The sequence below is a fragment of the Alternaria incomplexa genome (assembly GCF_024043165.1).
Source record: "Alternaria incomplexa strain BMP 0042 chromosome Unknown scaffold_2, whole genome shotgun sequence".
NCBI lineage: Eukaryota > Fungi > Ascomycota > Dothideomycetes > Pleosporales > Pleosporaceae > Alternaria > Alternaria incomplexa.
In genome coordinates, this window is record NW_026249851.1 from 2,375,773 (window position 1) to 2,398,735 (window position 22,963).

The following is a 22,963-nucleotide window of genomic DNA, read 5'->3' on the forward strand; positions in this document are numbered from 1 at the left end:
GATGTGTCTGCCCAAGCCATAGAAACCACCTTTTCATTGAGTTAGTAAGATCAAGACTTTGCCCAGCAACTGGCCACCAACCAACGATACAGCACGCCAGATTCCCCGCGTTCAATGCCAGTCCAGCAATGATTAAGTAGTCATCACACCCCAGCTGTTCCTGTTTCAACTTCAGACGAGTAAACAGCCTCAGTGCGACAAACACACCCGAAAGAACAAATAAGATGATTGCGACAACGCTGTTCCCAACTGTCCGGGACTCGCTGAGGTTAAGGCCCGGGGGTGGGTGGCCGAAGTCGAATGTCGCCATACCACCGGGTGTCTTGATAGCACCTCAGAAGACGGGAGTCAAGCCCGAAAGAGTGGTTGGATGGGGTAACCAGCACAGAAACGGGGCGTTTTGATCGAAGACGCGGTGTAGTTATCGTCGGCACAAATAAGGGTATCCCTTGTGACGTACAACGCACGGGTTTCTCATGCATAGATGCGCGATCGGTATTGCTCGTCATTGTCGTCGACATGTCCGGTAAAGATGCTCTGTCGTTCCTATTATGCAAGGTTGAGCTGTGCCACAAAGAATCGCATTGACCATGGTAAAAATTGATGAGATGACCATGACTTGGAATTGAGTTCGCACATCTTTACAACTACGCCACAAAATGCACATCGTCGAGCACCCCCGCCACGTGCCCCAATCCTTCATGCATGTAACCGCGAAAAGCGACAAAGTGACGCGATTTATCCGGCTATTGTTTCCAACATAGAGGTAGGGAGTACTACAGCATCGACACTGTCGTTAAAGCCATGAAAGCCATCAGCGATGGAGCATTTCCCAGTTGGCGCACATGACTGCTTGCATCACTTTTCTTCGTCATGCTGATGGCGCCGCTGTTGTCAATCACTTCTGTATGTAAGTCAGCACATTCCCATCTCGCATTGTACAAAAACAACTGACGACTTCCAATAGCGCCATTCTGCTGGAACACAACATCGTCTCCGCAGAGGCCCACCAATGTAGCATTACTCCTGAGTTGCTGCAGTTTGAGTTCCGCTTTCTCGAACTTTTGTTGTAACTTCTGTTTCTGCTCGTCGCTGAGAAAGTCCGTACCAGGTCCTCCATTGAAATCAGTCTGCCCGTTCGTCGAATTTGCCAGCCTTTCCAATGTCTGCAATGCCTTGCATTGAAGAGCTGTCTCGCGCTGCGCACTGATGATGTCGCATTCGGCAGTGAGAGTTGAGTTGGAAGTCAGCTCGTCGAGTTTGGCAGTGATGTCGCCACTGTTGCTCTTGATCCAGTCGATGCGTTGTTGGGCGAACTTGTCGCGCATGATCATCGTGTTCATGAGGGTCTCGTTATGTGCGATCTTGTTGAGCTGTGTCAACGTATGTAAGCGTCTACATGTCTTGTCAATGTCGGCATCTCTGGGGCTAATGATGGTGTCGCTGCCTCGCAGAGATTGGGTAGATGGATTGTTTGGCGAGTCCCTTGAGGCTACGAAGATCGCAAATAATGAAATGCTAAGGAATACGAGAAAACGCATTGTCGATCGGAAGTAGGTGATAAGAATGCCCAGACAAAAGTGAGAGGTGATAGCTGCCACATCAGCTTGGAGTCTTCATCGTAATCGGCTAGACCTGTCAATGTTTCAACCCTTCTCAGTTGCCGCAGAGCCGCAACGAAGATGTAGGTATGCGACGTTTCATGGCGAGTGTGCTCCGACGTTTCCAGTTACGATGAATAGCTCTACTGGCAGTTGCATGAATAAATTGGATTAGTTGATACAGTTCACTTGATGACAAGATATCTGTGTAGTGAGGAAACTTCGCTATGACCAGGAGATGTTGTTAGTTGCAGGAGTCATTCGTCGTCGATGCCTAGGTATGGCGGGGTGCTATCGATAAGCGGCTGAGTCACGCTAATGGCGGGGATCGGAGGAGTCAACTCTAGGCTCTAGAAAAAGATTCCCCGCCACGGCTCTGTCTCAGCATACTCACGCCGCCACCATGTCTATGAACTTTCCGAGCGAGGAGGAACGCATCCTCGCGCGCTGGAAGGAGATTGACGCCTTCCAGAGACAAGTCGAGCTAGTACGTGACTATGCTACAGCCTAGTGAACCCAAGCACGTGTGGTTGACACTTGCTAACTCGCCATAGTCGAAAGGAAAGCAACCATACACTTTCTACGATGGGCCGCCTTTCGCGACAGGAATGCCGCATTATGGCCATCTCCTGGCCTCGACTATCAAAGATATTATCCCACGCTACTGGTCCATGAAGGGCCGCTATGTCGAGCGACGGTTCGGCTGGGATACTCATGGTGTGCCCATTGAGTACGAGATCGACAAGGAATTGGGCATGTCGGGACGCGACGCTGTACGCGAAATCGGAATCGCCGAGTACAACAAGAAGTGCCGCGCGATTGTCATGCGATATGCGACTGAATGGAGGGCGACTATCGACCGTCTGGGTCGCTGGATCGACTTCGACAACGACTACAAGACTATGGACACCAGTTTCATGGAGTCGGAGTGGTGGGTCTTCAAGCGTCTCTTCGACAAGGGTGCCGTATACCGTGGTTACAAGGTCATGCCCTACAGCACAGCGTTGGCGACGCCTCTCAGCAACTTCGAGGCCTCACAAAACTACAAGGACGTTCAGGACCCAGCAGTAGTCGTCACTTTCCCGCTGCTCGACGACCCAAACACGTGTTTGTTGGCATGGTAAGCTACTTACTCCAACCCAGTGCTACTGGCGTGCGCTGACCAGCTCGAACAGGACCACCACGCCATGGACACTCCCATCCAACACCGGTCTCTGCGCGCATCCCGATTTCGAATACGTCAAGATCCTCGACGAAGCGTCCGGCAAACACTACATCCTGCTCGAAGCCCTGCTACGCACACTATACAAGGACCCGAAGAAGGCCAAGTTCAAGGTCGTGGAGAAGCTAAAGGGTAAGGACATGCTGGGCTGGAAGTACGAGCCCCTGTTCGACTACCTTTACGACGAGTTCAAGGACTACGGCTTCAAGGTGGCGAACGACACCTACGTCACAGCAGACAGTGGTGTGGGTATCGTTCATCAGGCCCCCGCATACGGAGAGGACGATTACCGCGTTGCAAAGGCCCACGGTGTCATCTCTGACACCCGACCGCCACCCAACCCAGTCGATGATCAGGGTCGTTTCACCGCGGTCGTCCGCGACTTCGAGGGCCAACACGTCAAGGCAGCAGATAAGGGCATCATCAAGCATCTGAAAGGAACCGGTCGCTTGATCGTAGACTCACAACTTCTCCATAGCTATCCCTTCTGCTGGAGGTCTGACACACCCTTGATCTACCGAACGGTCCCCTCATGGTTCATCAAGATTCAGGATATTGTGCCGCAAATGCTGGAGAACATTGCTGGTTCGCACTGGGTTCCTTCCTTCGTCAAGGAGAAGCGCTTCGCCAACTGGATCACCAACTCACCCGACTGGGCTGTTTCACGAAACCGTTTCTGGGGTACGCCACTTCCGATATGGGTCAGCGATGACGGCAAAGAGGTGGTCTGCATTGGTAGCGTGGAGGAGCTGAAGAAGCTCAGCGGATATGAGGGCGAGCTAACGGATATTCACCGGGATAAGATCGACCACATCACCATTCCCAGCAAAGACGGCAAAGGTGTGCTCCGGAGAACCGACGAGGTCTTTGACTGCTGGTTCGAGTCTGGTTCCATGCCCTACGCCAGTGCGCATTACCCATTCGAGAACGTGGAGCAATTCGAGAAGTCCTTCCCTGGTGACTTCATTGCCGAAGGTCTCGACCAAACTCGTGGCTGGTTCTACACACTCACCGTCCTTGGAACACATCTCTTCGGCAAGCTTCCTTTCAAGAACTGCGTCGTCAACGGTATCGTGCTTGCAGAAGATGGCAAAAAGATGTCAAAACGTCTCAAGAACTACCCTGACCCCAACCTGATCATGACCAACTATGGTTCTGATGCGCTGCGGTTATACCTCATCAATTCTCCCGTCGTTCGTGCCGAGACACTTCGATTCAAGGAAGCAGGTGTCAAGGAGATCGTTTCCAAGGTTCTTCTACCTCTCTGGAACAGCTACCAGTTCTTCGAACAACAAGTATCGCTGCTGAAGAAGGTCGAGAGTCTGGACTTCGTATTCGACCCAGCGGCTGGAAAGAGCAACAAGAACGTGCTCGATCGATGGATCCTTGCGTCAACCCAGTCGCTGCTAAAGTTCGTGAATGAGGAGATGGCTGCGTACAGGCTGTACACCGTGGTTCCGCGGTTATTGGAGCTCATTGACAACACAACAAACTGGTACATTCGCTTCAACCGTCGCCGGTTAAAGGGTGAGCACGGTCTGGAGGACACCAAACACGCCCTCAACACCCTCTTCGAAGTTCTCTACACACTCTGCCGCGGTCTCGCACCCTTCACACCATTCATCACAGACAACATCTACCTGCGGTTACTACCTCACATCCCCAAGGAACTGCACGCGGAAGATAACCGAAGTATCCACTTCCTTCCTTTCCCAGAAGTGCGCGAGGAGCTGTTTGACGAGGGTGTCGAGCGCCAAGTCAAGCGCATGCAGTCAGTCATTGAGCTTGGCCGTATCTGCCGTGACCGTGCCAACAAGGGTTTGAAGATTCCGCTGAAGACGCTGGTGGTCATCCACCCAGAACAACAATACCTTGACGACATTAAGTCGTTGGAGAACTACATCCTGGAGGAGCTGAACGTCCGCGAGATTGTGCTGTCTAGCGATGAGGAGAAGTACAGTGTCCAGTACTCAGCAACGGCCGACTTCTCAGTCCTTGGCAAGAAGCTGAAGAAGGACGCCATCAAGGTCAAGAAGGCGCTACCAAACCTCAAGAGCCAAGACATCAAGGACTACCTGAAGAATGGCGAGATCGTCGTGGACGGAATCAAGCTTGAGGCTGAGGATCTGATGGTCAAGCGCGGTCTCGCAAAGGACTCTAGCAACAAGGACCAGGAGTTCAACACAGACAACGATGTCCTCATTCTCCTCGACGTCGCCTCATATCCAGAGCTCGAGCAAGAAGGCCTCGCTCGTGAGGTCATCCGCCGTGTACAAGACCTGCGCAAGAAGGCCGGACTGGTGCCAACCGACGACGTAGGCATGGAGTACCGAGTGCTGAGCGATCCGGAAAGTGTAGGACTGGAGCAGGCGTTTGAGAACCAGGGCCCATTGTTCGAGAAGGCTTTGCGAAGACCTGTGGACAAGCACGTCATCACTGAGGTTGAGGGCAAGATCCCGGAGAACAGTAACGAGAAGGTTATTGCAGAAGAAGAGCAAGAGCTCCACAAGGCGACTTTCATGTTGCGGTTGATCAAGCTATAGTAGCTTCCTGGAGTGGTTCGATAGTATAGTGGCGCGCATGACTCGTTGATGAAATGAAATCAAAATTTCCATGTTTACAATTAACGCCTTCGTATGCTGTGTGATTCTATGATGAAGATGTGTCGTTACAAGTGCCGTCACCGCTGCTTATATGCCTTCTGTAACTGGGGTTAGTTGTCATGGCTTTTGATGCCGTGAGGAGACATTACCAGATAGCACTCCTTGAGCTTCATGAACTCGTTAACACACATGTCTTTCCGTACGTTGTTGTAGTCTGCGAAGATGCATTTGCCGTACACTGCGCTCTGGAGTATGTCAGCATCGAGTTGAACCTGGCTGTCACTGAGGGGCGTATCATACCTCTGTCGAGCATTTTGCAGCCGCTGTGGCGAGTTTATCGATGGGACGTGTTCGACCGGGCATCTCGAGTAGTACTGGGTATCCCTCTCGAATAGTATGAGCGGCAGTGTCATTAAGTGGTAGCTCCTCCAAGATATGTGAAGGTCTCGCCCTTCCACCTCGATGAGGTCAACGAACAGGGCCCACCCAACTAAAGCCTTGGCACCCTCGCATCCACGAACGCGGGCGGCCAACCACTCCAACAACAAAGCGCGTCGCTGCAACGCCAAAACGCGGGCGCACCAACAGCCCTTCATCGCTCCCCTCTTCTTACTTTGCATTTGTAATGCTTAATTGTTGCGCGACGAACCCACGAATTCCTCCTTGCATGCCGCTGCTTTCTGGTTGCTGTTCGAATCATTACAGCCGCCGGTCCCTTCCATGTTGTCGCGAACGCGCCGGAGACGAACGAGTCGCGTGCACGAATGCTATCCTCCATGAGGCTGAATGGAGATGACGCGAGGGCTATAACAGCTGATGATCTTTGTCGAGATGAAGGTAAAATAATCGAAAGAAGAATTGGTTAATAAACATACTGACACAGCAGTAGTCTCCGATGCCATTCACAATATCGTCCTTCGCGCGCAAGACTCCCATGACGGATCCATTGACGCCCTCTTCATCGCATACGATGAATATGTCAAGGAACACCATTCTTCGCCCGCCGATGCCGCGCTCTACTACAGTTTCCTGTTGCGCATGCAGGAATATGCGCGGGAAGGCGAGGACTTGATGTCGCTGGTTCTGCGCGTGGTGAAGGAGCATTTCGGTCTCAATGGAGAACTCGGCGACGAAGAGGTCGTTGAAGTCCCGAACAACATTGACGCGACGCGCAGAGGGGCGCAGGCGAGCTTAGGGCGGTACACGAGAACCGGGAGCTTCGACTCATTTCTTGACGGCACGGCAGACAAGGTCGCGGGCACCGACTATGGCGATTTGGCTGTGCGCCCGAGGAGAGCATCACAGCAGAATGCTCCTGATGGCTATGCCAACACGCGCAACCACCGGCGCGCAACGTCAGACACCGAAGCGCATTCGTACCGGCCAGCGCCACTTCCCAGTCACCCCAAAGTGAATGGCATTGCGCCTCGGAGATCAAGTTCCGGACCGCAGCCGCCAGTTCACAAGCGCAGTACATCAGTCTCGAGTTACGGCAGTCTGCGAATTCGAAGAAATCCCACAACGACATACAGAACTGGAACTCACGATGCAGACGAGAGCGATTTCACCGACCACACGGCTAGCCTCGACCTCTCCTCCATCCAGATACCAGGAGTGAACGCGCCGATACCGAACGACCCGTACGATTCCCCGCACCAGCGCCGCCTTCAGCACTCACGACAGACACAACACCAACAATATGTACCCGAACCCTTTCGACCCTCCGATACCCGATTGATGGACGATGCGGAAACCTTCGAGGAGCAACGCCTACACCGAGTGACGAGAGAGTGTATACGGATATGGCGGAACCGCACGCAAGAGCGTATGAACCTGCGCGACGATATGGAGAGAGCAGCCGTTGCCTTCGATCGTCGTGTCTTGCTCAGGGCCTCCATCTTGCAGCTACGTGACACGGCGCTCGTAAGACGTTCTGGCAGAGAGACGAATCGCTTCTTCGATCGGCTAGAAACCCGCGCAGACAAGGCCCGCAGTCTGTTCCTGCTCACCAAGGCATTCACACATTGGGCAAAGTGTGCGGAGGACGAGGTTCAGCGAACGTCGGTTGCGCGACGGCATATTCTACGCACACGTTTCTTCAACGGTTGGCGCGATATCACGGCAGTCAACGAGCTGAAGATCCAACACTTTGCTCTTGCAAAGTTCCTCTCTATATGGCGAGCACGCGCAGCAAAAGTGCAGGATCGCAATGACTTCGCTGAGTCATACTATGAAGAGAAGATTGTCAGGAAGTCGTGGAATGCTCTCAACAACGAGTACCTCAACAGAGGCGCAGCGAACTGGCATGACACAAGGACAGCAAGGACAACACTGCAGAAATGGCGCGAGATCACCGAGATCATGAGGGAGCGGAACATGTGGGCCACGGACCGGCGCGATGGAACACTCATGCGCAAGACGTTCCGGACATGGCAGCAGAAGACAGTGGCAGTGAAGACTCTGCAATCCCAGGCGGACCAATTCCGACAGACCTCTCTCCTTCGCACGACGGTCCAGACCCTCCAGAGGCAGGCACAGCTCGAGCCGCTACTGCGCCAGGTCCAAGCACGCACCAACGGTCATTTGCTTCGTGCAAAGTTCCAGGATTGGCGCAAAGACGCTCAGCTATCCCGTCAAGCACGCAATGTTGACCGCATGCGCGTCCTACGCAATGCCTACACTGCCTGGAATGATAGATTGCGCGTCAAAGCTCTCGAGGATCGGATCAACGACCGCATCCTTGTTGAATGCTTGTACAAATGGACCTTAGCCTCCCGAGTATCCCTCTTCCAGCGTGTCCACGATCGACAGCTCAAACAGTCAACATTCCTATCCTGGGTCACCAAGACCAACCAGCGCGTCAACACTCTTGATACTGCGGAAGTTCGGTTCGCCCAGTTCAAGCGTGCTCAACTGATGCGTACGTGCCTGCGCAAGATGGAAGCTATCACTACGGAGAGGCGAAGGGAGCAGTTCGCTATTCTGTCCCAGTATCAGCAAAAGCTCAAGCAGCGCATATTCGACAAGCTCAAGGAGAGGCAAGCGCACTTTCAAGAGTTGAATCAGTGGTCGGCCGATGCGCGCTTCTACGTTCTTAGCAAACATACACTGAACACATGGAGCCAAGCCACACAACATGCGCGCCGTAATCGCAGACGCGACACATACTCGCAAGTCCGTAGAATGGTCAAGACGAATCTCGTGCGCAGAGTTTTTGAGCACTGGCGAGACAAGGCAAACCATATCGCAGTGCTGACACAGAGGGCGAACGATGTGCTGGACAACCGCACTTACCAAAGCAGTGGCGCAATCTTGCATCAATGGCACGACCGCACGCTCATACTTCGCCAGCAACATGCCCAGGCCGAGAGCCTACACGCCTTCAAACTCTCCACCCGTTACTTCGCCATTTGGTCCCAACGCATGGACCTTGTACACACACTCGAAGGGCAAGCTGTCGCTCTACGGCAGGAAAGCACGGAAATTGCTGCTACTGGTGCTCTGAAGAAGATGGGCTGGCGTCTTTGGAACTTCCAGAGGCAAGAGGAGAACGCGAGAGCATTGTTTGAGAGGAACTTTGAGAAGCACGTTAGAGCCATGGTTCGTTTCTGGGCCGAACGTGCTACCGAGCGGCTTGGCCAACGGGCTGGGAGTCCATCGCCTCCTAGTAGGTCGAGAAGACGAAGACGAGATGACGAGGATGACTACACCGGTCACGGAAACGACGGAGGCTTTGACGACCACGACGGCAACAACACCGCCGGGCAAGGAGGCTTTCAGCAATCCGGTGATGAAACCCAACGTCTCGAATCCTGGACCGCCTTCGACGAGACCGCTCTAGGTCTTAACAGCGATCTCGACCTCTCCCTGTCCCTCACGCCAGAACAACCACCCCGCCATCCAACACTCACCCCCAACCCCTACGCCCCCATCCCCTCACCCGCATCAACAACCCGCCCCCCAGGCTCCATTCTCCGCCGCCCAAACACCTACCCACAACCCCAATCCGCCGCCCGCCCCCCTCCCGCCACTATCCCAGAAGACGACGAATCCGATCTCTCATTCGGCGACGCCGCACAATCCACCTTCTGGTCCGGAACGCCCCTGCCCCCTCCACCTACTACAAGCAGTAAACCAGGTTACCTCAAAACACCCAGTAAACGCAGCGTTGTACGCGCTAAACGGCCTGAACTCCCGCCTAGTCCTGAGAAAGCACGTGTTCTTTCTCCTGTGCGGCGACCGCTGGGCTCTTCGTTTCTGGAGAGGGAGGGAAGGGGTAGGTTGGGGACTATGAGTGCGCCGCCTGTACAGAGTAGTAGGGATGCGAGGCTGGGTGTTGGTGGGGTGACGAGCTTTGAGAGGAGGTTGAGGGAAGGTGGGTTTGGGGGGAGTGTTGCTGTTGGTGGGAGTGGGAGTGGAAGTGCGATGAAGAGGGGGAGGCCGAGAGGTGATAGGGCGAGAGTGGGGTTTGGAGAGGTTAGTCAGATGGGAGGACTCTGATTGAACAAAAAAGATGGTTCTGTTGCATATTTCGAAAAGCATTGCGCGGCGTCTTTATTCGAGCGGGTCGGTTTGGATGTGTTAGGATACCCCATATTGTTTGCTGCCTTTATCTAAATGTGCATAAGTTTGTCTCACTAAATGGAACCACGCGTGAAAGACACCGCTAGTCCTCCGTAGATAGTGAAAGCATGTCATCGATAGGCAGCTCACTCGCCTTCTCACAGCACGGTCCGCGCGTGAAATCACCCTCTTGCTTCTTCCCTCGATGTATATATGGTACCACCACCAGTCTAACTTCTGATCCCCTTCCCATCCACCGCCTCCCCTCAATCTCTCAACCTTACACCCAAAGTCCCTCGTCACTAACATGAAGCTGTCCATGACTACCACCCTCTTCGCCAGCCTAGCATGCCTAGTGTCCGCCTCCGCCTCCGCCGCGCCAAAAGCCTCCCTACAAGCGAGCATCGCTACCGCTGGCAATCGTGCCATCCTCGCTCTCGATAACGCCAAACAGGCCTACTCCACGTTCACAGACACCGTTCAAGCCGCCATCGACTCCCTTGACATGGATCCAGCTATAGAAGAGGACTTGGTCGCATATGTTAGCGCGCTGAGCCGTCGAATCGATCCGTCGATCGCCACTGTAGAAGGGCTTGTCGAGCTGTATGGTCCGAAAGGGAAGACCTGGCGTATCAACCAGAACACGCCTTCGCGTAAGCTTAAGAAGATAACGGATCGAATTACCGCCATGTATAAGAAGTACCCCGATTTTGACGATATGCCTGAGGTTTATCAGACTGAGATGAATGCGCTGTGGCGGGATTTTGCTGAGCAGATGAATCACGTTGGTGATGCACCGCTGAACTCTGACGATGGCCGCGTGCACATCTCTTCCAAGTCTCGTATTGCAAAAAGCTCGGATAAGTCCGATGAAACGTCATCTCCATTCGTCAAGTTATGGAAGCGACTTACTGACCGCACGTTTGTATTCCGGGGTGGTGAGATGGTTGAAAAGAAGAAAAGCAAGGAGCAATCGAAAGAGAGGCACGCTTTGGGCGTTGAGCTAAACAAGGGAATGTTTTCAGTTTCGGACGGTGTTGCTAAGCGGTTGGGATCTCATGGTGTGGACGAAACAGATGAAGACGATGTACTTTCAAAGGATGAATTGGCGCAAGTACAAAGCGAGCTGAGGAAGCTCGCAAGCTAGCTGAGGAACGTTGGAAGCGAGCTAAGGAAGGTCTTAAGCTAGCTGCGGAGGGTCGCAAGCGAGCTAAAGAATATCGCAAGGACCGACAGTCTGAGTTGTAGCATCCCGAAGTTTGAAACACTTCGAGGAGCCGATCAGGAAGTGTGACGAAGGGAAGGAGCAAAGCGTTGGATAGGCACAGTGTCAGCTGACGGTATGGTGTCAGTATGTCAGATAGATACATGGGTGGTATAACTCATGTATCTCGACGCGCTGGCCTGGGATTTTAGGCGCGCATGCAGCTTATATCGTGTGAATGGGCTACGCCGTGATGGCGGGTATGTAGATCATGGCCTGTTGTTCGCCGATGAACACGCTGCCGTCAATCTGATTCGTCACTTCATCTGAAGATCCCCGCGGGTATACGACTTACCTCGCATCACCGCTGCACCTCTCACATCATCCCATGTTCCATCCAATAACTACCCTACGCTGTGATGCACCTCGTATGTATGCGTAAGGCGTAGAATCATGTCATCACATACAAGACGACCTCATTTTCCCTCATAACCATTCCTCTCTCTACAGCATCACACTCAACTCACCTCACCAAGCCATCACCATGCACTCAACATCATCTCTCTTTCTCAGCCTCCTCGCTGCCACCTTCACAGCAGCCCAACTCTCCCCCGACATCAACTATTGCGAAGGCGACAAGAGCACACTAGGCCACTGCGACACACTCACCTACGAAGACACCACCCTCTCCGCAGCCAACCCACCCACCACAACAGAATGCCAGGAGTCGTGTTTTAGTATCTTCGGAGACGCCGGCGAATGGGTCGTCAACTTAGAAGGTAAATCCACTCAGCGCCTCCACTCATCCCCACTAACACCGATATGCCAAAGGCAAACCAGAAGGTTACCAACAACATATGCACCAATTTCCCTGCGGGTTCAGTATTGGTGCTATACCCAACACGCCGCATGAGTTCTCGTTCGATATGAATAACCAGGATATGGCTGATATTATTGATGAGGCGGTTAAGAGGTTTGCGCATTTGCATGGTGGGAAGGTCGCGGCGCGGGGGACGGTGAGGTGTGATGGGCATGAGGCTATGTGGTATGTAAGTCGGGATGGACGGAATGGAGTGTGATGGCGAGACTGAGATGGAGGCGTAGGTTGCTGCTAGTGTGTTATCTAGAACTGCTCAAAGAACTGCCGTTGTCTGACGACGATCATCACGGTTGGTCTGCTGTCTTGTGCAGAAGTGATCGATGCTAAAGTCGTGCTAATCCTTTGCTTTCACGCTTGTGGCATCGGCAAGACTCGTGGACCGCGGGAGCGAATGCCGAGATTGCGCACGGAGCACACTGACACTGACAGCTCTCGCGACGTGTGCGCTAACGACGCGTTCTCGAGTACGCCGATAGCGCGACGTCCCTCTGAACACGAACCCACTGATATACTGAAGGCGGCTGCCAAAGAGCTTCTCGACCGCTCGATCGAGTCAAACCCGCAGAAGCCCACGACAAATGCGATGACAGCAGGCCCACCTCGCTTAGATACGCCAGTTACGACAGCTTTCTGACGACAGAACAACATCATAGGAAGCTTCGACCAAGTCCCTTTCCAGAACTGTGGTCGAAAGCCCAGAATATAAACTTTTAATGACGTAGGTGCGATCAGGATCGGAGTCCGGATGTGCGTTGGCATACCGAAATTCGCAGATACCCTCAACCACTAGAGAAATCGACGGGCATGTTCGCGACGAATGCAACGCCTTTATAAGCACAAACAACTGACTACATTCATACATTAGCGCAAATTCACAGGCTCAAAGGTCCATCACACGTTGTGTGTTAGGGCGACGGTATATGACAGCGCCGGTCTGCGGGCTACGTACAAGCTGTGTGTCTTCGGAACCACCGACGGCGCGCGGGCCGCCCCAGCGATCACTACAAATGTGTGGGGATGATTTTCCGTACCCTCACTGCGCCATCCTATCAATCGACATAAAGGTGTGGGAACGATTTTCGACACTCTCGCTGTGCCCTATCGATCAACATGAGAGTGAGGAAATGATCTTCGATAGCCTCGCCGTGTTCCATGATCCGCGGAGCCGTGCATTGGTGTTTGACCGGCAACACCTTTGCGCAGCCCGTCATTTGCCCAAAACTTCGCAGCTGTATCCTCTGTTCGGCGATTACTGTTGGGGTCAACCTGGCTACTCCAGAGTACTTGCGGTATGGCCCGACGAGCTGCAGATAGGGACTCAGCTCTGAGCGCATAGTGTTTGTTTCTTTTTCTTCGTAGTAAACAACTTGCGCGACATTATATAGGGAGCTTCTCTCAGGTGTGGAAAGACTAGACTTCAGTCACTCTACCTGCATTTCATCCAGAACCCTTCATATTCTCCAGCACACACGACAGCAAAATGGAGACAGCATACGCCCAAATTATGAGCATGTGCACCGAAGGCACCTACTTGTATACACCACCCTCTAACCTCATCTTCCATCCCGGCTCTTGCGGCTTCTTCGATGAAAATGGAGGGTGGCAAGTCATTACCGATCTTACTGAACTCAAGGGGCACAACCCCAACGAGTACAAGGTCCCTAAGAAGGATCTCGTTCTGACCAAGCCTGCTACGTGCACATGGGACAAGAAGGTTGTCGAGAAGAACGAAGACAGTGGTTTCGGCGCCAAAGCTGAGGTGTCCGGAATCGCTGCCCAAGCACCCGTGGACGTTGGAGCCAATTTCGCAGTGGGAAGTACTGCAAAAGCCGGCGCTGGTGTAGTTGTATCGCCAAATGTGGTGCACAAGAAGTTTAACATTGATGCGCGCAAGATCATTGAGGATTGGATTACGGACAACATGAAGCAGTTAACGGATAACTATCTCGCACACATTATTCAGTTCGGCGTCTGGATCATCACAGCCACATGGAGCACGGAGAAGTGCAGTATTGCCATGTGGAACAAGACGGGCAGTAAGATCGACACCGGAGCCGAAATCGGGGCGACGAATATCGGCAAACTTGGGGTCAACAGTTCGCACGAGGTCCAGACTGACATTGACGAGCACAGAGTGTGGAATGTAGGTAGATCTCTTCTTATGTTCCTGGAACACTCGTTACTAACAGCCAGTAGGAGCCTGGCGGCCACGCCATCTCTTTCAGTGGTATGCTGTTCAGACCGAGCAGAAAATTTTGGAGCAATGTAAGTAACCTTTTTTGGTGGTCTTGCGAAAACACAATGCAGACACGTTTCCTCGGGGCTCACCATGGCTGACTAAAGGTACTAGAAATTGAAGCACATTCAGCGCCCGAAAGATGGCTCCCTCAGAGTTGAAGAAGCCATCTCCATCTCCATTGATGACGACGAAGACGGATACGTTCTTGATGAGAATGGGAATATCATCATGGAGAACGGACAGCTCATCGACAAGGATGGAAACTTCGTCGACAAGGATGGAAACCTCGTCGACGAGGACGGAGATCGTATCGACGAGGAGGGGAATCCCATCGATGAGGACGGTAACATTATTCCGGAATGGTCCACAGAAGTTATCGGGGATGATTGAGCGGGCTCTTGCACTTATTACATGCCCTTTGTCGGCTTTGCATCTGCGCAACATATGCTGCAGGCTTATCGATGATTAATCCGATCAGTTCTGAGCCTCTGGAATCATACTTTGTAGCCGACCTAACGAATTTACTAAAATCACTCTGCTTTCTCCTCCTTTCACAGCAACAAGTCCTTCTCCTCCCTCATCTTTCTCAGCAAACCACACACACTTGATCCCCGCTTTCACCGCAGGAACAATATCCCTATCCCAGCTGTCACCCACCACAACCACCTCCTTGCTCTTCACACCAACCATATCCAACGCCTTGCCAAAAAGACCGTCAATCTTCGCCACACCAAGCTTATTCGTAGTAATCAACCTGTCGAAATACGGCTCTAGGCCTAAAGCAGCCACGGTACGTTCTTGTGAATCTTGAGGGCCTTCGGTGATGATCGCTATGCTCTTTCCTCGTTGTTTGAGTGTTTGAAGGAGTGGTATAGCACCTTCTTTGAGTTGCAGATTCCGTGTAATCGCAGTTTCATACGTGTCGAGCAATGCCTGCATCTGCTGCTCCGTACAATCGATACCAAAAGCGTTCATAACACCCTGAATGCGCTCGGCGCGATACTCGTGGCTTGTTTTACCATCCACAAAGGCGGCAGATGTGCCGATTTTGAGGATCTTGAAGTATTCTGCTTTTAGCTCGGCGATTGTGAGCGGCTCACCGGAAGAACGTTGGTGGCGAGCATGGCTTTGTAGAATGAGTCGGAGTGTCGCATCCACGGCGGCGGAAGATGCCTTGCGAAATTCGTGGAGAGTGTCGTCGAGATCGAAGAAGTACCATGTTGCGTTCTTGAGACGTTCACTAGTTGCGCTGTTGTGCGCTTGCATCTTGAGCCTCTGAGTAGTTAGATGAACTTGACGTGGGACAATAATTCGCATCTGCATCCCGAAACTGATAATTGAAACACAATGTTTATGTTGCGATGGTACGAACGGAATGGTTTTATTGATCAATGTAAAGTAAGTCGAGATTTTGAAGCTGTACTGTAGGGATTGATAGGGTTAGTACGCTTCCCCGCGCAACGTCGCAAACACGCAAGAGCGATCGGGTGTCGGAGACTTCCGATGCACGTCGATGCGTGTCCATATCGCTGCAATACTCAAGATAGCATAACTTATCACACTCCTAATACCAGTATTGACGATGTTGATCGGGCGATGATGGAGTTGCATCGATGCAGAATGACGGGAGGGAAAGAGCGAACCCGACAGCGCTACATGTAGCCCCGTTTCTTCACGAAGCCGCGAGAGAATGTCAAAGTTGGAATTTGCAAACATGAATTGGAGTCTTTACGCTAATGTACTGAATTGATGCTCCTTACGATCATTGAAACGACACCAAATATCTAGTGAGGAGCCGCATACCCTCCCGCATTAGGATCATCAGTAAGCACCACGTAAAAGCCCAACGGGCAGATCAAGTCGCTTTGCTTGAACGTCAACGTCGTGTCCTCGGAGCACAGCGCTCCACTAACAGTCACCTTGCCAATACCAGGTGGGATTCCACACGGCGCACCGTTGACAACATAGCTGTTGCCTGGCTTTATGACTGCCGGAGGGTTCGGTGGGCTAGGACCTGGAGCTGGCTGCTTGTTGTATGTAGTAACGCCAGGCTCTGCACCCGCATTAATGGCATAGCCGGTGAATGTGAAATGTCCGGATCCCTTAAAGACGAAGAGACCGGGTGCTTGGACGAGAGAAGGGAAGTCAAAGACGAGGTTGCAGATCTTGCCTTGGGTGGCATCGGAGTCGAGCTCGAGGTTGAAGATCGTGCATTTGTCTTTTGGGGTGACGGTCGCCCATTCGGTAGCTGGGTAGGCCTTGTCGGGGTTCTTCGCGCTGATGGGCACCAGGGCTGAAGTCGATATGCTTCCCTTTGGTAATTTCCCGTCGGGTTGAGCTGGGTTTGCCGGACATTTGGCAAGGCCCTTGAGGACGCCCAATGTGCGTGGTGTGATATCGCTTGGCGCAAGTGTGGCTGGGGCGACGATGGCTGTGGCCAGGAAGGCCGAGAAAAGCGTGAAGGTCTTCATGATGAAACGCTAGAAACCAAAGCGAACGCGTAGTTCACTTCAGGAAGTTTACACTCTCACTTTATACTTCCCAATTTTTCCATACCGTTATTCCAGCTCAGGTCCGTCAGGCTGGCGCGCACATTGGCAACGATCGTCCAACGTTGGCGTACCGAGTCGCATCCTCGCCTACACATTCGAAACAACAGGCCTATCATCTAAAAGTAAGCTGACAAGCAAATATCTTTGGACTCCAAAAATGGTAACCCCACTGACGCCTCCAATTCATACGATTTGCCAGGAATGCCAGGCAGGACCGGGTAGGTTCTCAGGTGAGACGTGGCTAGCTGGGTAAGCTCTGTATTCAGCAGTAGTATAGTGACCCTGCGCTCATTCTTGTAAAATCAGACGTCTAGACGGTGTTTTTGAGTACTATTGGTGGTTGGCGGTTTCATGCAGCAAAGGATACCGGAACCCCACCTTTTACCCGTTGACGCGAGTATTGACTAAGCATTCTCAAGACTTTGGAGTCGTCTGTTATGCAGTTCAATATTGAAATGTGCCTTTTGAGAGCTGCGCAAGTCTGCTCAAGCTGGACAAGGGCATTTGTCGGAGGCATTCGGCATGCCGCAATTAGCTTGTTGTGTTTCCATGGTCGTGTTGCAGCACCTGCATCAAATACCAGACGTGCGCCAACGAACCGAGCACCCGTAGAAGGAACTATGCTAGATGTCCCTGGTGCGCACTGGTCTAGCGCAAAGCTTGAAAATTGTCGAGGGTGGCGTTCGCAGCGCGGTGACGGTGCACGGCTGATGAAACAACCATGGCTATCGAAATATAGTTCGTGGCCGAAACATAGCTTCCAGGCTACGCTTCCAACAATTATCGGCATGCAGGGTCATCACCGTCCGTGATCAGGTGGTCGTCGAAGCGGATTTGCAAGAGAACGTAGGGTGCAGTTCTGGTGTTCTTGGGAAGCGAGTTTGCGGTAATCGACGGGCAGCTTTCGCTTCGGCGGTAGAGCGTCATCGCGTCGCATGCAGCGCTATCCTTGACGTCGTGGCACTGAAAGAAGCAGGCACGTTCGCAGGTGCATAAGCAAAGAAGACGTACATGTAGGCTGATGCTGTGTATCCATGTGCGACTACATCGCATGCAACAGAAGTTCATGACAGCCTTCGGTAGGGCATAAAACCCAGGTTGTGTTAGCATCGGTTGAGCGTTCGTGTGTGGTGGGCTTCGAGATCATTCGTCAAGCAATCGAGAAGCGTGGGTAGAAGCGGATTGATGTAGCATTGTAGAATGGATCAAATTCACAGCATTGCACAGAAGCATCACGATGAGGCACAGAGAAGTATTTTCCAAGTTCTTATTCAACCACACCATCCCCGGACTAATTACAATTACCCTTTCCGACACCAAGGATATCTACTGAAGTGAAGACCAATCCTCGATGCAATGTATCGTGTAAAGTCATAGCCTGCCCGTAGACAGGCTCAATTGAAGGTTATGACATTTACAAGAAGAAAGCAGCGAAAGCACCAACACCGGCAACGAAGCCACCGACGTTGAGAGCAGAGGCAGCACCAGTGAACTCAGCGGGGGTGGAGGGCTTGACGTAGCCACCGGTCTTGGTGGGGTAGCCAGTGCCAGCAGCAGGGGGAGCACCAGTGCCAGCAGGGACAGAGGGGTAGGGAGCACCGCCGGCAGGGGCAGATGGGTAAGGAGCAGAGCCGGAAGGCTTGCCAGCACCGGGAACCATGGGGTAGCCGGAGGGCTTGCCAGCACCAGGAACGACGGGAGTACCGGTGGGGTAGGGGACGGTGACGGTGATGGTGGTGGAGCTGAGGCAAGAGGTGGTCTCGGCCTCGGGGACCTCAGGGGTCATGGAGGAGGCAGGGTAGGAGGGAACCTCAGAGGTGGCGTGCTCAGGAACCTCGGGGGTCTTGGTGGAGACGGAGGGAACCTCAGCGGGCTTGGAAGGAGTCTCCATGGGGTACTCAGCAGGCTTGGAGGCCGAAGGAGTAGGCATAGCGGAGGACTCGTGCTCAGGGACCTCGGGGGTCTTGGAGGCGGGGTACTCAGGAGCAGGAGCGGAGGGAGTCTCAGCGGGGTAGGCTGGGTACTCAGGAGCCTTGGAGCTCTCAGCAGGGACCTCAGGGTAGGCGGGCTTGCTGGACTCGGGCTGAGCAGGGTAGGCAGGGTAGGCCGGGGCAGCGGGGGTGCTGGCCGGGGCGGCGGGGTAGGCGCCGTATTGGGGAACGGCAGCGGCAAGGCCGGCGAAGGCAGCGATGGCGATGGAGTAACGCATGTTGATTGTTGGGTATTAGAACTTGAAACGGTAGAGTTGGAAGTGTTGGTTGGTGGTGGAGGTGGTGGGAGAGAGTTGGCGAGTGTGTATTATTAATGATAGTATTAGTTGGTAACAACGAATGGACGACCGAAGGTCAAAGGACTTGAAGCTCGAAAGTTTGGCTGTGAAGTGAAAAAAACAGCAAGGCGACCTCGCTGCCTGGATATATACCGTCAGGAGATTACAGCACGGTAGCGCGGACCGGAAACAAGTGGCCACTGAAAGGGGGAAACAGGACGGGCGACAGGGGCCAAAGCATCTGGGCGCTGCAAGTGGTCTGGCGGATGTCAGGGCTAATGCAGGAACCAAGCTGGCCTGCCGCCCCGCTGGCCACTCGCAGGCGGTGCGTGCCTGGTGCTAAGACCAGATCGGCAGGTTGGCTGTGGAGGCTCGCGGTGGCTTCTCGTGTTGCAGAAATGAACGGCCTGTGTTGGTCGTTCAGTCCAGACTGTGTTGTTGTCGTCTTGCTGCACACAGGCCGCCATCCCCAGGCCGGCGGCTGTTGTTCTAATTACGCGCTATAGGCGGAGGAACGCAGCATGTCCATTTCGAGAACATGGCGAGGCACGTTTGTCCTCACGGCCTCTGCTCTATGCGAGCTGAGCCTCTAGGTGGCGATCTCGTCAGGGTATCTTCAGGGGCGGCCCTTATCGTGTTGCCCGTTGAACAGAGGTTCTCCACCGGCACTTGGGCCTCCCAGCAAAGCCTCTGGAGATCATTTTCCTGAAATAGTGTCTTTACGGTGTCAGTGTTGCAGAATCTGCAGGGTGCGTCAGCGCATATTTAGTTTTGCAAACATCTCACTGCGCCGTTCACGCACGCTCGAGCCTGTGAGAACCAAACAGCAAATTCGGTCTTTTGCTTACGGAAGACGTCACCTGCCCTTGGTGTTGTTTTCGCGCCGGAGCCGGTGTTGCACGACCGAACGGTCCTTTGTGTGAGGCGCCGTGGCTCCAGAATCGATAATAGCATTGGCCACGCCACTTTGCCGAGGGTGGAGATTAAGCATTAGTCGCTTACCAATGCGGCCTAGCTGCTTTCTGCGCTGTCCCCTTTCGTCTCCACCACGCCCTGTGCAGTCGACCTTCATTTCGGCCTCAAGTCCAGCGCCTTTACGCCGGCGGTACTTCACGATCCGATCTCCAGATTCCGTCATAGTCGTTGCCATAGTTTGTTAGTCGGATTACTCTTTTTGCGCGCTTCAGCTTCCATGGCCGGAGCAGCAATATGGCGCTTTTCGTTTTGACCACGATGCGTGTTGACCGCCTCGCATTCATTTGCATGTGCCGCACACCTGCATTCAGCCGGAAAACGCTCCGGTGGGCTTCGGCGACAACTGCCAGGAGACCCTCCCATTCGCTTTCTCCGCTGCCACATAATCAATGCCGATCATATAGATGCTAAGCGCACAGCTGGCTTGATCAGGCTCGTGATGGAGCGGCTTCGTCGTAGCGAGATAAGGCGGTCAGATCATTCGACATCGAGAACGGAGTTGCGTGTGAGCAGCTTGTGATTGGTGCACAACGGTGTCTCTGGCATGAGCTCGTGACCCACACGGACGCCTGACCAACTGTCGGCATTTGACTTGGTCGCGAAGCATCCGATGCACATCTCATAGTACACAGTTCTGTTCTTCCTGCGTAAACTTTCCTGCGTTGCATCGTTCTTCTCCAAAGCGACTGTTCTTCCCGGACGGAATGGCTTCCATAGCCACTGCCAGCCGTGCCTGCCCGGATCGTGGAAGTGTCACCCTCGGCTGCATGGAGACCCCGGCCCATGGAGACCCCGGCCTATGTTGACCTCTCGAAGGACCACCTGCACCCGTCACACCGCCATTGGAATATGCCACCAGCACCTCTATCATGCCTAGGATTTTCACCTGTGGATACAGCTCCAGCTCAGGTTATGGCAGAAGCTTTGCTGCTCTGCTGCCATTCCAAACGACGAAGGCAGTGCTGGATCTTCACCCGAGGGACGTGACCCAGGCCCTAACTTCTCTACTCACCATCATCGCCCTACCTGCATGGAACTGGAGATGCGATTACTTACTTGTTTATATACCGGAGGAGACACTTATATATCATATGCAAGTGTATACTCGCGAGCTCCGCCCGGAACCTGAGCAAAGGAAGCCATGGTGAACGCCAGACCATTCCCGAAGCCACCGATTCCCAGCGGTTGATAATCACGTCGCCCGAGCGCCTGTAACAATCCTCCCCATGCGACATGGTTGCCCAGTTTGTTGTCTCAGTTGAGTCAAAAGCTGAACAGGACTTGTGAGCAGGTATGGATAAGGTGGGATGCGAGTTTGTTCAAAAGATACGCGGTCAGATGTCGTGATACACGTACTGCACTCAATAAGGTAAGGGTAAGATGCACATTCAGAAGACGATGCGCTACCGCAAAGTGTGGAACCATGAAATCAGCGACCAAGGTTACAACCAACACCAATGACTGGACAAGCATCACATTACATGCGACCATGGAACCGTGGTTCAAACCGTACGGATTCATTCCGCGATGAATCTTGCACCTGAATACAATACAAAAACCTTTGCACCTGCATTTCCTTCTCTCATACCAGCCGCAACCTCAGCTTCCACGCAACAAGACACATCCACGAATGCCTGATGAGCCCTTCCGCTTCCTTGACCTACCCAAGGAGGTCAGGTTCATCGTGTATGAAAATCTTCCTCGGACTATCAGTAACACGACAATCGAGCCTCACCCCGTTGACTACTGGCTTCTTCGACACCAGCCATCTTTCACGCTCATCCACCGCAGCACTCACACTTCTATTCTCCGAGTCTGCAAGGAAATTCACGAAGAAGCAGCGCCGCTCGTTCACCAGACGATCCGAAATTTCATCCTTGAGGCATCGCCCAAGGTTGCAGGCAGCATTGATCCCTACACCCACGCCAAGTCTCTAGCACCGATTGTAAGAGCTGCGGCACGCGACTTCGATCACCTCCGCTCAAGATTCGGTCTCGTTCCAGTTGGTCAACACGCTGCTCCGGGAACTCTTGTCGACTACGAGAGCAGAACATCAAAGTTCCTCCGACACCTTGCCGAAGCTCGCAAAACCATAGCGGAATTGGATTTGTCAGACCTGCCAGAAAAACCCCCTAGGGACAAGGATGTATTCTTATCCGGCAGCATAACTAAAATTGTGTACTCTTTGCCACACTACGGGTTGAGCGAAGCTGAAAAACGCACGATAAACACTTTCATCACCACGGCCTCGATACAACTCCTCTACCACCACATCAAGTGCCTGTCCCACCCTACACTCAGCAACCCCACCATCGAGTTCGTACGCATCTGGGATCGCGAGGCAATAGCCGAGATCTCAGAAGTCTATTACTCACGTCATCAGTGGTGCGAGATGGACTTTGTGACGGCCTTCAATGTTATGGGTCGGGGTTTCCGCTCCAAGTGCTACGACTTCGGCGTCAATATCCAACTCGGGGGCTACGTGCCGATAAGCAATGGCCAGCGGCCGTTGCTAAAGGGAGGTGCTTTGGTCGCCTTGTCGACAGGAGATGGGCATGTGGGTGGATTTGGCCCACCGGGAGCTGGCCTAGTGGTGAGATGGGCAGAACCTATGCCGGAGAAGGTGTGGAGAGAGGGATGGCTTCCAAATGAGTAGTGACCGTGATCAAGACTGTCGGATCGGTAGCCGCTCAAAGATTACATCATTGGCAGGTCACTACTACTGCATCTATCCATCTGTCTCTACACCTCTTCTCCCCCTTGTATCTTTCTCCCAATACTCTTCCACATCCCCCTAACAGCCTCAACCTCGCAATCACACAAAGTAGCGCCCTCGCAGCATCATTCACATGCAC

General features: G+C 53.1%; 8 protein-coding genes across 8 annotated transcripts; 4 read left to right on the top strand and 4 right to left on the bottom strand.

Moving 5' to 3' along the window:
- Positions 1 to 776: 776 nt before the first annotated feature.
- J4E90_002311 (uncharacterized protein) lies at positions 777 to 1,334 on the bottom strand (the record flags this gene model as incomplete). Its single annotated transcript, XM_051431892.1, has 1 exon — positions 777 to 1,334. The coding sequence occupies one exon, from the start codon at positions 1,332 to 1,334 to the stop codon at positions 777 to 779; it is 558 nt and encodes a 185-aa protein (XP_051295026.1).
- A 670-nt stretch (positions 1,335 to 2,004) lies between these two features.
- Positions 2,005 to 5,366, top strand: J4E90_002312 (uncharacterized protein; the record flags this gene model as incomplete). The annotated part of the gene is made up of 3 exons (XM_051431893.1): positions 2,005 to 2,088; positions 2,156 to 2,721; positions 2,777 to 5,366. 3 exons carry the CDS (start codon positions 2,005 to 2,007, stop codon positions 5,364 to 5,366), a joined length of 3,240 nt encoding a protein of 1,079 aa, XP_051295027.1.
- Positions 5,367 to 6,190: 824 nt separating this feature from the next.
- Positions 6,191 to 11,237, top strand: J4E90_002313 (uncharacterized protein; the record flags this gene model as incomplete). Its single annotated transcript, XM_051431894.1, has 4 exons — positions 6,191 to 6,263; positions 6,316 to 9,902; positions 10,282 to 11,076; positions 11,112 to 11,237. The coding sequence occupies 4 exons, from the start codon at positions 6,191 to 6,193 to the stop codon at positions 11,235 to 11,237; spliced, it is 4,581 nt and encodes a 1,526-aa protein (XP_051295028.1).
- Positions 11,238 to 13,553: 2,316 nt separating this feature from the next.
- J4E90_002314 (uncharacterized protein) lies at positions 13,554 to 14,702 on the top strand (the record flags this gene model as incomplete). The annotated part of the gene is made up of 3 exons (XM_051431895.1): positions 13,554 to 14,216; positions 14,270 to 14,338; positions 14,424 to 14,702. The coding sequence occupies 3 exons, from the start codon at positions 13,554 to 13,556 to the stop codon at positions 14,700 to 14,702; spliced, it is 1,011 nt and encodes a 336-aa protein (XP_051295029.1).
- Positions 14,703 to 14,786: 84 nt separating this feature from the next.
- Positions 14,787 to 16,078, bottom strand: J4E90_002315 (uncharacterized protein; the record flags this gene model as incomplete). Its single annotated transcript, XM_051431896.1, has 2 exons — positions 14,787 to 15,587; positions 16,073 to 16,078. The coding sequence occupies 2 exons, from the start codon at positions 16,076 to 16,078 to the stop codon at positions 14,787 to 14,789; spliced, it is 807 nt and encodes a 268-aa protein (XP_051295030.1).
- Positions 16,079 to 16,096: 18 nt separating this feature from the next.
- Positions 16,097 to 16,783, bottom strand: J4E90_002316 (uncharacterized protein; the record flags this gene model as incomplete). The annotated part of the gene is made up of 1 exon (XM_051431897.1): positions 16,097 to 16,783. The coding sequence occupies one exon, from the start codon at positions 16,781 to 16,783 to the stop codon at positions 16,097 to 16,099; it is 687 nt and encodes a 228-aa protein (XP_051295031.1).
- Positions 16,784 to 18,278: 1,495 nt separating this feature from the next.
- J4E90_002317 (uncharacterized protein) lies at positions 18,279 to 19,073 on the bottom strand (the record flags this gene model as incomplete). The annotated part of the gene is made up of 1 exon (XM_051431898.1): positions 18,279 to 19,073. The coding sequence occupies one exon, from the start codon at positions 19,071 to 19,073 to the stop codon at positions 18,279 to 18,281; it is 795 nt and encodes a 264-aa protein (XP_051295032.1).
- A 2,665-nt stretch (positions 19,074 to 21,738) lies between these two features.
- J4E90_002318 (uncharacterized protein) lies at positions 21,739 to 22,764 on the top strand (the record flags this gene model as incomplete). Its single annotated transcript, XM_051431899.1, has 1 exon — positions 21,739 to 22,764. One exon carries the CDS (start codon positions 21,739 to 21,741, stop codon positions 22,762 to 22,764), a length of 1,026 nt encoding a protein of 341 aa, XP_051295033.1.
- Between the last annotated feature and the right edge of the window lie 199 nt (positions 22,765 to 22,963).